Source organism: Lonchura striata, chromosome 2 (genome assembly GCF_050655825.1).
Source record: "Lonchura striata isolate lonStrDom1 chromosome 2, ASM5065582v1, whole genome shotgun sequence".
Lineage (NCBI taxonomy): Eukaryota > Metazoa > Chordata > Aves > Passeriformes > Estrildidae > Lonchura > Lonchura striata.
Genome location: NC_140704.1, coordinates 23,984,339 through 23,997,530, shown reverse-complemented (window position 1 = coordinate 23,997,530; position 13,192 = coordinate 23,984,339). Strand labels below are relative to the sequence as shown.

Below are 13,192 nucleotides of genomic sequence, written 5' to 3'. Positions count from 1 at the left end.
CTCTGATCTGTGTTCACACTCAGCCAGATAAATCTGGAATTAAACTGACTAGATGCTACACAACACTATGAAGTTTGCATTCTGCTGAGTTTATCAGACTGGATAAGCAAGCCAAAAGGCCTGGATATTTGCTAAAGCTCATGCAACCTGTTTCAGAGAGCTCTATGGATGTGTACTTCCTGAGCACATCCTCCACGTTTACTGCAGATAGCCAATGACATCTAACCAACAATTATCTAAAATTGATTAAATTATCTAAAAGCATTAACTAAGGCAAAGACAATATTGATTAATTATTAAAATTCCCTCTTTATCTGCCTGCTCTTTTACATTTTTCATTCCATTACATTCTTAAAAACCCAGATTAAAACAAAAAAATACAACCAATCAAAAATTAAAACAAACAAACAAACCAAAAACAAAACAAAAAAAAAACCACAGTTTTTAACTGTTTTCACAGGACAAAAGTAGTCAAACTCACAGCTCACCAAGCAATGCTGTATCCTTAGGAGAGACAATGAGTAACAGAGCTGGGGGAAGAGTATCAGTAGTAAACATTTAAGAAGCTTTCTTTCTTTCAAAGACTAATTACAAATCAAGTAAAAACCAAATATTATGAAGACTTCATTTTGTATTTATCTCACTTAAAATTTGCCTGTCACTTCAAACACTTTTTAAACTTATTTTTCTTCCTTTTTGCTTCTCATGAAGGTAAGTAACATCTTTTAAATGCCAAAAATGTGTTGCATCTGAAGAACACAAAAGGTACATGAGAACTGGCTAAGTCAAAGATAATGCTACCCTCAGCTAGGGAGTCAAACTCTGGTTGAAATATCGTGGCCAAACAGCATGAGCATTTCATTCTCCTAATTTGTTCTAAAAAGCAGGCACTGCAAAAGCATGTTGATGGCAAAAAGCAAACAGCCAGTGTGTCAATACCCCAAAGAAGCACAGGATCACTCTGAAAGGGTCTCAGTGATGCATGTGTTTTTTCCTCCTGCCTTCATTTACAGAAATGATCAAATGACTGAAAGCAGCAAATAAAGAGGCAAAATACACAAGCTGGAACAGGAAAAAAGGCTACAGACTATTTAAAGAAAACTGATGTTTTTCAGTGTACTGGACTTGTTAAAGTTAACCCTTCCAGTAATAAAGAAAATCCGCAAGACGTCTGCTGCCTAAGATTCCCTTTGTGTGCCATACAAGCAGAGTCCTGTAAAACTGCCAGCCTCAAGAGGAAGAGGAAAGGAGGGGAGTAGAAGCCAGAAAATTAAATAGAATCCAGTTGAACTTCAGTTTCAAGAAATGTCAAGTTACACTGAGAACATACTGTAGCACCCAGCATTGAGCATGCAGAGAGCAATACTAAAGCAGAATACTAAAACTTGCTTAACTCCTTCCAGCATCAGAGTAGCAGGTCCTGCTGATCCAGCAGAACTGGGATATGTCAAAGACATATCACAGCCCACACAACACCCTTGTAAGAAAACTGAACAAAATAGATTTGATAAAATAATTTCAAGGTATACATGGAACATCAGTTCCATGTACATGCAAACTACAAGCTGCTCTTCTCCCTCCTTGCCAAAAAAGAAAAAACCCAAAGTGTTACAAAAATTTTTAAAAAATTAAAAGTACCAGACTTAACAATAACCAAATGAACTGCAGTACAGGTTAACCAGTATTCCCTTACAGCAGGTCTTACCTATCAAATTTTCTCTAGTTTTAGTTTAATTTCCTTATACTGTCACAGGAAAATAACTGTGTGTTCTAATGCTATACATGATAGGCATACCCAACTAGCAATTATTTTTACAAGCTGCTTTGCTATAAAGACCTGAAAATATCAGGATGAAGTGTTAAAGCAGGCTTATGGCTGCTTTGCCTATTTAAAGGTTGCTAATAACAGTAGTATGAGTTACAGAGTATGCTTTGGGAAGTATCTTTGCAAGATATCTACAGTTTAATTGAAATTCATCTGGAACATGTTACAACAAAAAGGTATTAGCAAATAACAGGTATCAGATGAATGGAAGTGTGATATTGTTTAATTGTTGGGTACTTCACTTTATCATTTAATTGTTTATACCCAAGAAGAAAATTTTTAATGAACAGGTAGAAAAATAAAATCCATGTAAGGAACAAGCCTCTCCTTCAATCTCTTTTAAAAATTCCATCTGTAATAAGAGAATGTTTTCATTTCAAATTTGGCTGAACCTAGTGGCAAGCCTCTGTTAAGCCTTCCATCTCAATGAGAAGAGGAGACTATAAACTAATTACCTACATCAGAAATATAAATTAATAAGCTAATTATCTAAGTTAAAAATTTAACATTCAATTTACAAGAGACATTTTTACAGCGCTGATCTCATGAGAACAGAAACACTTTTATTTCAGTCATCCAAAAGAACTTATGACTGAAGCAACTGATTATCTGCCACTTGTGGTGAAATAGTTGACAGTTAATTACAATCATCCACCTCCACAAACTTTAAACAAAACCCAGTAAACTCCACAACTTGTCCCCAGCACACAAAGTTCTGCAGATCACACTCATAACCAATAATCTTTTAAAACTGCTCTTCTTCTGGCCTAATAGTTTTTGCATAAGATTTCAGTTTCAGAATTGTTTTGATTTAATATACATACACAATAGCAAAAATTTTAGGTTTGATTTTGCAATAACTCTAAATGTTACTGAAGAAATCCCAATCTTAAAGGAGTAAGTGGTATTCAAAAAAGCATGGACAAAACTGTACTATCCAAAAAGGTTCTGGCAGTAGAACAGTCTACAGCAGCTGTGACATACCAACACTTCTGCCAAGAACTTGATGAGTGCTGATGGACAAGGAAAAGCAGACTAACCCCAAATGTTTACATAAAACAGGACAGCTTCATCATCTCTATTTAAAAAGCTATAATTCATAGTTTCTGTAATATCATGAGCATTGATTACAAGAAAAACTGATCAAAGAAAGCATGACTTCTTATTGTACTCAAAAGCTGACAGAAAATAGTTCAACTAACTCCAAGTAGATGCTTAATATACAAGAATTTTTTATCAAAAGAAATATACTGAAAGCAACCAATCAGGCTTTTTTTTCCCTCCCCTTTGAGCTTACACATCCCTAACTGTTATTGAAACTGAATGCTGAAAATTATAGGTAGGGCCAATTGCAAAAGCACAAGGCTTTCAAGGTAAAAGTACTTCTTGAATATGTTGTAAACATGTTAAGGTTTTAAAATGGTATTTTACAATACCCCTACTAGGTTTTAAATTGCAAGATTAGTATTTTCTTGCTGGGGGACACAAAATTTACTAAGCAGGTAATCTTGCCTCAACTTGCAAGAAAGTAAATCAAACATAAACAATGTAATCACCACTCTACAGGCTTTAAGAAATCTTACCTTTAAAAACCAAACTACTAACCATCTTGAGAAACCATGCTATTAATTTTCTATTATTTCCAATCCTTTTCATGCAAATGGTGTCTTTATAGCATTATTGAAGAACCATTAAAGGGATCCACAAACTTCCCAACATTTACAATGCACATGTTTCACACTGTCCTTAGGGTTGAATTGATCAGCATTGCATCACAACAAGCATGAGTTTCTGGTTTCAAGAGTGGGGAACCCCAATGTTCTTTGTCTTTACAAAACAAGCATGTCCCAAACCTCAGTTGGGTCAGGCCCACTGACTTCAGTAAAACAGTTCAAATAAGTTTGCACCGAAATTTCTGGGATCTTTGACACTGAATTTTTTTCTTCAAAGACAGACTTTCTGCATAAAAATATGACAAGATTGTGGAAGATTTATTTATTACTGGTTGTCGCTTTTTCATGTGGTTTTTTTTGTTTTGTTTTGTTTTTTTGTTTTGTTTTGTTTTTTTAGGCAGCAGGACACCAAGCATGGATTAGAAATGTTGCACAAGATATCTTCACCCAAATAAAACCTCACCAAGAGTCACAGCTACCATTTCACTGAGAACCTTAGCTGTGCTGTTTAGGAGCTGCATCCTTGTGCTAGGCACAGCCATTTCAGGTAAACAATTCCACAGTCAAGACTCTCCAGAGTTTGCCACACCATATACAACAGGGCACCTATCCACTCTATGTAATGTAGACCTGTGATGTGACATTTTAAGTAAAACCAAATTATTTGTTTCCAGCACTGGACTAATTGAATTGCACCATTCCACAAGATAAAAGTGTCAAAGCCAAAATGGGATGGGAAGTCAGACATGAAGAAAAAAAAATGAATCCTACCAGTCTTTATCTTATTTGTACATCTGAAAAATCTACATTTTCCATCTCTGCACCATCAATCACTAACCTGACTCTGCCAAAAGACATATACTTTCTGGGGAAAGAGTCCAAAAGCCAAAGTAAAGACAGATTCTTAAATACATTGACCCATACTCATTTATATCAGCAATACTTTCCATGTACGCTACTATATATTGCATTGCAATACTGAGATACTTTACTACAGTGTTTTTCTACTACTGTAAGACACAGTAACTTTGAGAAACTTCCTTTTAAATTTCAGTTTTGCTTGAGCAAACCTGTTTGTGATGAATTATTTATGAGTATTCCATAGTTATTTGGTCTGCAAATCTCTTTTTGCAGCAATATCACTCAAAGCAGCTATTTACGTACACAGGACATTCACAAACAAGATCTAGGCAATGGTAGTATCACAATTACATTACATTTTTTGAAGAAAAAGAAGCTGCTTAAAAACAGAAAGAACAAGGAATCAGAAGTATTTTCCCTCCAAAGCACTAATTATTCCCACCACACAAGAAACTGATTGATGCCTTGTACTTAGGGGCTTAAAGCTCTCAGTGAACTAATAGGGACATCATTACTGTGTAAAAACACATTCCTGTTAGAAATTACAAACACAAGGACATAATGTGTGTAGGTTTGTCTATATACTGACTTGGAAACTGCCAGTGAAGAGATACAAGCAATGCAAAAAGGGGGCTTGTTTTGATGTATTTAGCCTAAGCCACATCTGAGTGAGGCTGAAAGAACAGCACTTTTTCATCCGATTTTCAGTTTTCTCTTTCTGTGTTTTCTTTTTAATACAATCTGCTTATATGAATGAGTAAAGTGTTTGTAGAGTGCTACTTCTGGAGGATTCAGAAGTAATTATTAAATTACTAACTCTGAAGCTGCTGCATAGCAGAAAACTATATAAAAGCTATTATGTGCTAAACGTCAAAGACCTAACTATGAAGTTCAGATACACATATGAAGTTCAGTACAGTGTGGCCAGATAAATCTTTGAAAGTCATACTATTCTCTTAACTCTCAGAAATGAAACTGGACCCTAAACCACTTTAAAACAAATACTCACAGTGATTTTGTTTCTTGTACCTTTGATTTAGCCTAAAGGTATTTTTTTAAGGCAAAGACAAGGAGGTCACATACAGAAAACAGCTTACTCAATCATTGTAAGCTGTCAGCACACTTCCACAAAACTTACTATAAGAAAGCAAATAAAGGTTTGCAAATTGGTAAGCCTCTTTTATTTATTTTTAACTAGGTCTATTAAATTTACCAAAAGAAATTTCAGATCATACTTAAACCAGTTCCTGTATTAGCAGTATAGTGTTTTAAAAAGCCATAACTGGATATCATTACTATTAAATTTGTAATAGTTTGAGATTGGAAGCATATCTAAAGCACTAATGTTTTAAGAACCTGCTTCCTCAATTGTAGAGTTAAGTCCTTCTGAAAGATTTCATCATGAAGTCCTCCATCACTGTAATTTTGATTACATCATAGAGAATATCCAAATTTTAAGAAAAGTTCACATTAAAAATGCTTTTTTATCCCAATTACAACCAGCAGGAGCACATTTACTACCAACTGAAGAAGTTTGGTCACTGTTTGTTTGGGGGCTTTTGTTTACTATAATGTGGTTTATCATTTATCAGTCTAGGAGAAACATACTGACATTGAATAATGTGTATTATTCCCTTGCAAAGAATTTAACAGGACTAAACACATTTGCATTTCAGCTATTTCCTGCTCACTGTGTAAAATATTAATCTAAACTGCAGGAGGACTTGATGCAGTTTATAAAGTATAGTTGGTTTTGAAGTATTAGACTGCAAAAAACAGTGGAGAAGTGGTTCAGCTATAGCTGAATCCTGCTCAGAGGGGACAAGGACCCTCAGCAGAAGCAGGAGGCACGTGATGCATGAGAAGGGATGGAGGGAAGAGCTGAGGAAGTGCTTCAAATTGCTGTAGCCTTTTGCACACTGGCCACAAGTCAGAAATCTGACTTCGCTCAGTGGTCCAAATAAAAACCAGGAAAATACTTCTTTTCCAAGTGTGGTAAGTATACTTGTAAGCACAGTATATATTAAGGGACAGAAACTTCTTCCACTGTAATAATTGGAAAATAGAGTTCCATAAGGAGTTAAAGGGAATGCCTCCAATCGACCTCCATATTCTTCATACTGAACATGCTACAAAAATGTAAGAAAGAACACTTAGTGCTTTAACTTGCCAGAAGTGGAACTCCCATTCCACATCACTTTTTCCTTCACAAAGGAAACTTAAAATTCATCTGAGTAACAATAAAAGTAGTATTATTAAAAAAAAAAAAAAAAAAAGGTATCTAGTATAAACTAGATAGCATTAATTCAATCCCAAACAGAAACTACAAGAATTCCACACAAGGCTGGAGGGGGTGGCCACTCAATCCTCCTAACAATTCCTCTAACTCCTGACAATAAATTTGAGTAAAGAGGCCTTTATTCACTCATATCTCAAAAAAAGGAATTGAGAAAGTCCAAGAGAAAAGCTATAAATTATCCAGTCTAAATTACTGAAGAGTCTTCATGTAGACCACGTAGCTCAACCTTCACCGAGACTGACAGATTTGTGAAATTATTCTGATCTATATGCAAGTGGCCAAGTTTTGGTCACAGACTCAGAATTGTCAGATTCATAATATCTTTGTGGAAATAAAATATTGATGCTACCATGAGGAACTGAAGTGTGACAGAAATGAAGCCCTTAATAAATTTACCATGGGTAGAAGAAAACGCAACAACCCTAAATTCCCAACAGACCATGAAACTGAATGCCACAACACAAACATGAATACTTTCAGAAAGCAATTTACAAAAATTTAAAATAAGATCAGAGAATCCCTTGAGCAGTGCAGAACTGTCCATGCGGTCTCAAGAAAAAGGTACTTTTTATGACACAATGAAAATGAACCTTGACTTTCACAAATTCTTAAAAACAAGCAAACAATAAACAAAAATACCCAGAATACTTTTATTTCCTCATAAATCAAAAAGTGAAAAATTTCCATTTCTAGTGTAAGATTGGCATAAGTTCATAAGATATTAATAAACCTCATGGAATGCCTTTAAGCTAGTAGCAGTTAGCTAAGATTTCTTTCTTCTTTCAAATCTTACATTGAATATAGCTATTAATTTCAACTGGCAATAACATTATCTATTACAGTACTGTTAATGACTGAGGAAGAAAAACTGCTGTTATTTTTCTATTTCACTCCTAGATTATTTTTTCAATTATTTTAACTGCTAAAGAAATGAAAGAACCATCACTATAGAGAAATTTTAAAAATTAATTCCATAACTTGCCATTTTTCCCTAATCTTTAGCTGATTAATTTGCAAGTATTTCCTGCAATTAATTTTTCTTTCTGTATACACTGCCTTTGAGAAGAATATCAAGAAGCTTTTTTCTCCTTTACAGGAGCCTAGGGTTATTAGTTATCTTATGCTCCCTCTACTGACTGTTTAAGAAATGGCCTCCAAGCCTCCTAAGATGCTTCTCTGAGAGAACAGTTTAGGATTTGATAAAACACTTCAAGGAATTAAAAAAGGATAAAAAGTACATTTCTGTGGGGTGTCAAATCCTTGTGCAAGTCAGAGTAGAACATCTTTTTCCTCTTTCTAAGATAGAAGCCTCAGAAAATAAAATCTTCCTGTACCATTCATAGTATTAAGTACTACACAAGCCATTTATGACACCCTGAGGAAATTTCTTCACAATGTTTCAAAGGTTTTATATTTAGGCGGAATATGAGAACTTCAAACTTCCATTTCTGGTGTAGTTTTTAGCAATATTTCTTTATAAACTCTGCTGTTCAGCTGAATCCACAAAAACTACCTACAATCTCCTTTACCATCCTTCTGTGCAGGATAGCAATCTACTGCTAGTGTGACATGAGCACTGTATTTGCTTTTCACATTTTGAACATAAATCATGAAATGACTGATGGGCTAGGATCCAAAAAATACATCAGGGACAGTTCCCCAAAATTAAGGGAGGTCTTAGTACACAAGCTCTCTTGTCTGAAAAGGTGAACAATCTTCAGGGAGAACTTACTGTTTTACTATCCTTTTACTGAAGAAAAATGAGTCATCTATTTCTTTCTATAAAATGTCTTTTAGTAAGGCTAATACTGAATCGTCTCTCTTTATTATATGAATCATAACAGAAGATTTAAATATCAAATGTCATTGTTACATCTAGCAAAATCTATTTAATTCCTTTTGCTGTACATTAGAAACAAATGATTTCATACAGTAATGACCTCTACATCATGAAACTAAGCCTTTGTGATTAGATAACTTCGTTATTAGACACATTCACAATTAATGCGAAATGAGAAAAGAAATCAAAAAGCTGTGATAAAATATAATTCCTGAATATCATACACAAACTTCTATCCCACGGAGCATTAACAACATCCAGGTACTTACCAGATCAATCAGACTCTCCTGGATTCTGTTCAGTGTGGTGCGTAATCTGCTGCTACTGAGGCCCAGTCCTGTTGATTCAAACTGGAAGAAATACACTCTACTTAAGTCAGGAAAGGAAATCTCTTTGGTTTAAAGTTATACAACAAAACTTGAGCTTGCAAAGACTATCCACATCTTTCTTACAGTAAAATTTTAGCACAGAATCACAACCATACAAAATGAAAAGAAAATCAACAGAGGTCACAGCACTCAACACTTCACTGTGAAGAATGACCTAAGTACCTTCCATGAAGACAACAGTGTATCATTCATACGAATTAAACATCCAGTATCTTTTATTGTTATAATTTCGTATTTAACTGCAGGAATTTAGATTTTCTCATTTGGATGATGACCCTGGAATGATGCCCCACAACACCCCCACAAGCCTTGCACTCACACCACACCCAAGTCAAATGGTTTTCCCTCCTCTTTCTAGCTATACAATTTCTAGTAATCATCAAATATATATCTTGCATATGTAAAAATTATAAGCACTGATCTTTATAAACAGTCATTATTACTTGATGTCTACGAAGATCCACCTCAGAAATGTGCCATTTTCATGTTCACGGCTCAGGAGTACTCAGCTGAGATATATAGTTATATATATACCTGTGCTATATATATGTATTTATTTTATTCATATATATATACACACATATATATAGCTACACTAATTTCCTGCTAAGTGCAATGGATTATACCAGCTGAGGGTCTGATTTGACACACATAATTATTGTAACTTCTGATCTTCTTCTAACTTCCTGTTGGAGGTTAATAAAAACCTCCAACAAACTAACACAAAGAAAGTGGAACAGAATGTGTAACAGACACAAATTTAAGTCAACAACCTGGAAGGATTTGAATACAGTTCTGGTATGTGATTCACACCAAAAGGCAATTTGCTGAACAATATTTAGGACACTGTTGTACACTGCATTATTAGACTTGCTTTCTGTGGGCTGAATCACGGAAGGAAGTATTTGAGTTTATGTGTCCTCCTCCTCTCTGTGTGAGTACAAACAGGTATCATTTGGATGCCCATTTACTGCATCCAAAGTTTCTAATTTAAAATGTCATTTGCCCCAATCCTTCTATTAATTAAATGACAATTTACATTTGAGTTGGATTCTCACTGGAAGTACACTGTCATGAGATCTACAACCTGATCTAGGAGACATGTTCACAAGAACAGAACCTCATGGCTCTACCATGAACATTTCACTCATCAGCACAGCTGACTCACTTTATACAAATTTTTGCTATTTCTATTTGCAGATCCATAGATTTTTAATTTTCATAAATTGATGATATAGTAAGGCTAGTAAGCAGAGCACTAAACAATTTGCAGAATAATTCTGTTCATCACCAATTTTACCTGTAATCATTAAACTAATTTTTGAGATAAGGCAGGCTTAATTTGCAGCCCACAAATAAAAAAAGTTTTGAAAGCAATTCTGGTTACAACAGTGTTTAATTTTTGACAGTGAAGAAAGCTAATACTGATTACATAGGATAATGATTTGAACAAGTTCTGAAAGTAACAACAGCATCATGAACAGACATAGAACTCAACATGCATATTTTAAATCCCTGTTTTTCACTGAGCTGGCAATAAACTCTATATAACCATTCTCCTTATGTGTGTACTAACTCACATATACAAAATAACCATAATATTCACAAATAATTTTTAACATTTAAGGAAGTTATACCAGCATACTCTAAGAATCCCATTTGACATTTTTTTCTGAACAAAAATAAAACAAGAACTCTCTGAGTGGTCTAAATCACATACCATCACCCATCTCTAATTTCTAAAGGTATACAAACACTATGGACAGTGTGGACATTTAAGCAGCATTACAAGAGGGTTTATTACAATCATAAATGCTTGTAAGCATTGTTTCCCATGGAAAACAATCTGTCAAAACAAATAGTAGGCACAGTACAAAAACATCACAATTTTACCACCCATCTGCTAGAACATTTACCTGCCTAGCACTGTGCTGTTCTCTGTTAGGAGCACAGAGTGAGGAAGCTGGTATGGGCTTTAGAAACACAAAACAGGAGGTGCAAAGAAATAATAAATGCAACACAATGTGAATAGCAGAGCAACTAAGCCAACAGAAATGAATTATCTTAACAAAACAAACCAAAAAGCCCCAAATCAAATCCCAAACAAAAAAAAAAAAAAAAAAAAACCCACACCAAAAAACCCAACAAAATGAAAAAAACCTCCACCCATCTTGTAAACACAAAGTGAAAATACACTTGTCCTGCCAAACAGTTCAAAACCTTTTAGAACCATATGTTAAGTCTGAAAATTCATTACAATTTGCCAGCAAATGATGATGGATTTGGAATCCCTCAACACTGTTACTTGAGGAGTAATTTAGGGGCCAAGATAGGAGGAAGTTGTTTTTACATGCAGCTATTAAGACAATTCTATTGACAGCTGATCTATGTTATGTAAAGACGTTGCCAACAAGCATTTTTTTTCAACTACAAGATCACTCAAAAAAACATTGTTTTTATTAATGCACGTAGATTGGCAGAAGAATACTAGACATGAAAAGTGTCTTCCAAATTTCTTAAACTTGAGTTCCTACTTAACTTTCATGGCTCCCTTTTCCTATGTTTGCTATTCTTATGTAAACTAGAGAAATACATACAGAAAAATTCAATCATCTTGTACTGTCTAGTCTCAAACCACCCTCCTTCTGCGATCTCCTTTGCTACCCACTTTCTACCACTACTTCTAGGTATTTTACATTGTCTTTCCTCCTTTTCAATAGTGCTTGAAAAAAGAATAGAGAATCTAGCTATTCAAAACATAGTATGATTAATGCCTCACTGACAATAATGCTCCCAGTACTTCCCTTATTGCTGAGCTATCAGCCTTTTCTTACTCCTACATTCAAATCCATTTTATTGCCACTAATTTTTCTGGGAATTATATATTAGATAGTATTTTAAGCAAAGAGATCTCTTCTGTATTTTCATTCTGAGTACAGTGATACTTGAAAATGAAAAATGCTTCTACCTACCATGTCATTTCGGCCAAAAAATGTATAGACTGCATACAGATAATAATCAAAGAGCTGGGACATGAAGTGGATCACATCAAATGCGATAGGTTTCAGAATATTCATCATCTGCATGTATTTCCCTTAAAAATTAAATACAGAAGATCAGTTTCCTCAGCACAAGTGCTACAAAGACAGTTTAGACAAACTCAAAGCCAACTTTACCAAGTGTATTATGTAGCCTTCATTGTTTATTAACAACAACTTAATAACAGTTTACAGATTGGAAAGGTTTAAAAACAAAGCTAAAATGATGTCTTAAGACACCACAATTGTTTCAAGACTTCTCAAAATATAGATGTTAATCCATATCAAAATGTCTTCAACCATTCTTAGCCTTCTGGTAACAAATTCAACACACAACAGTCTGGATCCTCTACAAGTTCCAGCTTCATTTAGGTAAAAAATATTGATCTGCTAAAGCAGTGTCTGGCAAATGCTATACAGAGCCACTGTAGATCTTAGGCTTTAGCGTGTTTATATATGCACATATGGATATTTTTCAAGCAATAGAAAAACACAGTATAAAAATGATATGTCCAAGATTGGATTTTACCCAACAACTTTAGGAGTTATGTGCTTCACATGAGTGATACAGCATTTTCTGCTGTCCTTCCTTTCTATCCTGTGGTAAGAATCTCAAGTAGTTTCAAGTTTGAAATGTTTCCAGGAGAGATTATGAGTAAAGGAGAATGCCAGTACCCTGGCACATCCAGGGAGAAGAACAATTCCTTCTTTTCCTTACTATTCTCTGTTGTAACATATTGGACTTCACCTTTTTTTTTTTTTTTTTTAATAATAAAACCCAGCCTCAGGTTCTTCATCTATATGTTATCCGAATCAAACTGATCATAGTATTTGGAGTCCAAAAGGGAGTTTTCCCTACAGACCTACTTCACAGGGCCTATAGTTGTCACTTATTTTTGTTTCCAGCATAGGACATGGCTCTTCATTGGGTCATAAAAGAAGCACACTTAATGAAAACCCTGATATTGCAGAGACCTCACATTTCCTGCTGGCTACCTCAAAAATGACATCCTGCTTGCCCTTTTATCGTTCTAAAAACATAACATATAACAAATGTTATTTTGTTACCAACAAACTGTTTGCTTATTACAGTACAAGACAGACAGCAATTTTTAAACCAAAATAAAAATGCAGTCTACCCTAGAATGTAGGATGCAGCAGGTCATTTCACAAATTGTCATATTCCAGACATATTTAGGTGTGACAGGTTGGAAAAATCACAGGAAAGTGCTAAAACAATTTATCTTTCCTGTAGTCAACAACACTC

At 34.6% G+C, this 13,192-nt stretch overlaps 1 protein-coding gene across 1 annotated transcript in view; it reads right to left on the bottom strand.

The window, feature by feature from the left end:
* Window positions 1-13,192, bottom strand: part of VPS50 (VPS50 subunit of EARP/GARPII complex) — an 80,259-nt gene that overhangs the window by 11,727 nt on the left and 55,340 nt on the right. The window contains exons 21-22 of the mRNA XM_021551762.3: window positions 11,860-11,981; window positions 8,768-8,848 (exon numbers count right to left, since the gene is read on the bottom strand). Of these exons, the coding sequence (XP_021407437.3) occupies window positions 8,768-8,848; window positions 11,860-11,981 (203 nt within the window). The remainder of the gene's footprint in view (window positions 1-8,767; window positions 8,849-11,859; window positions 11,982-13,192) is intronic.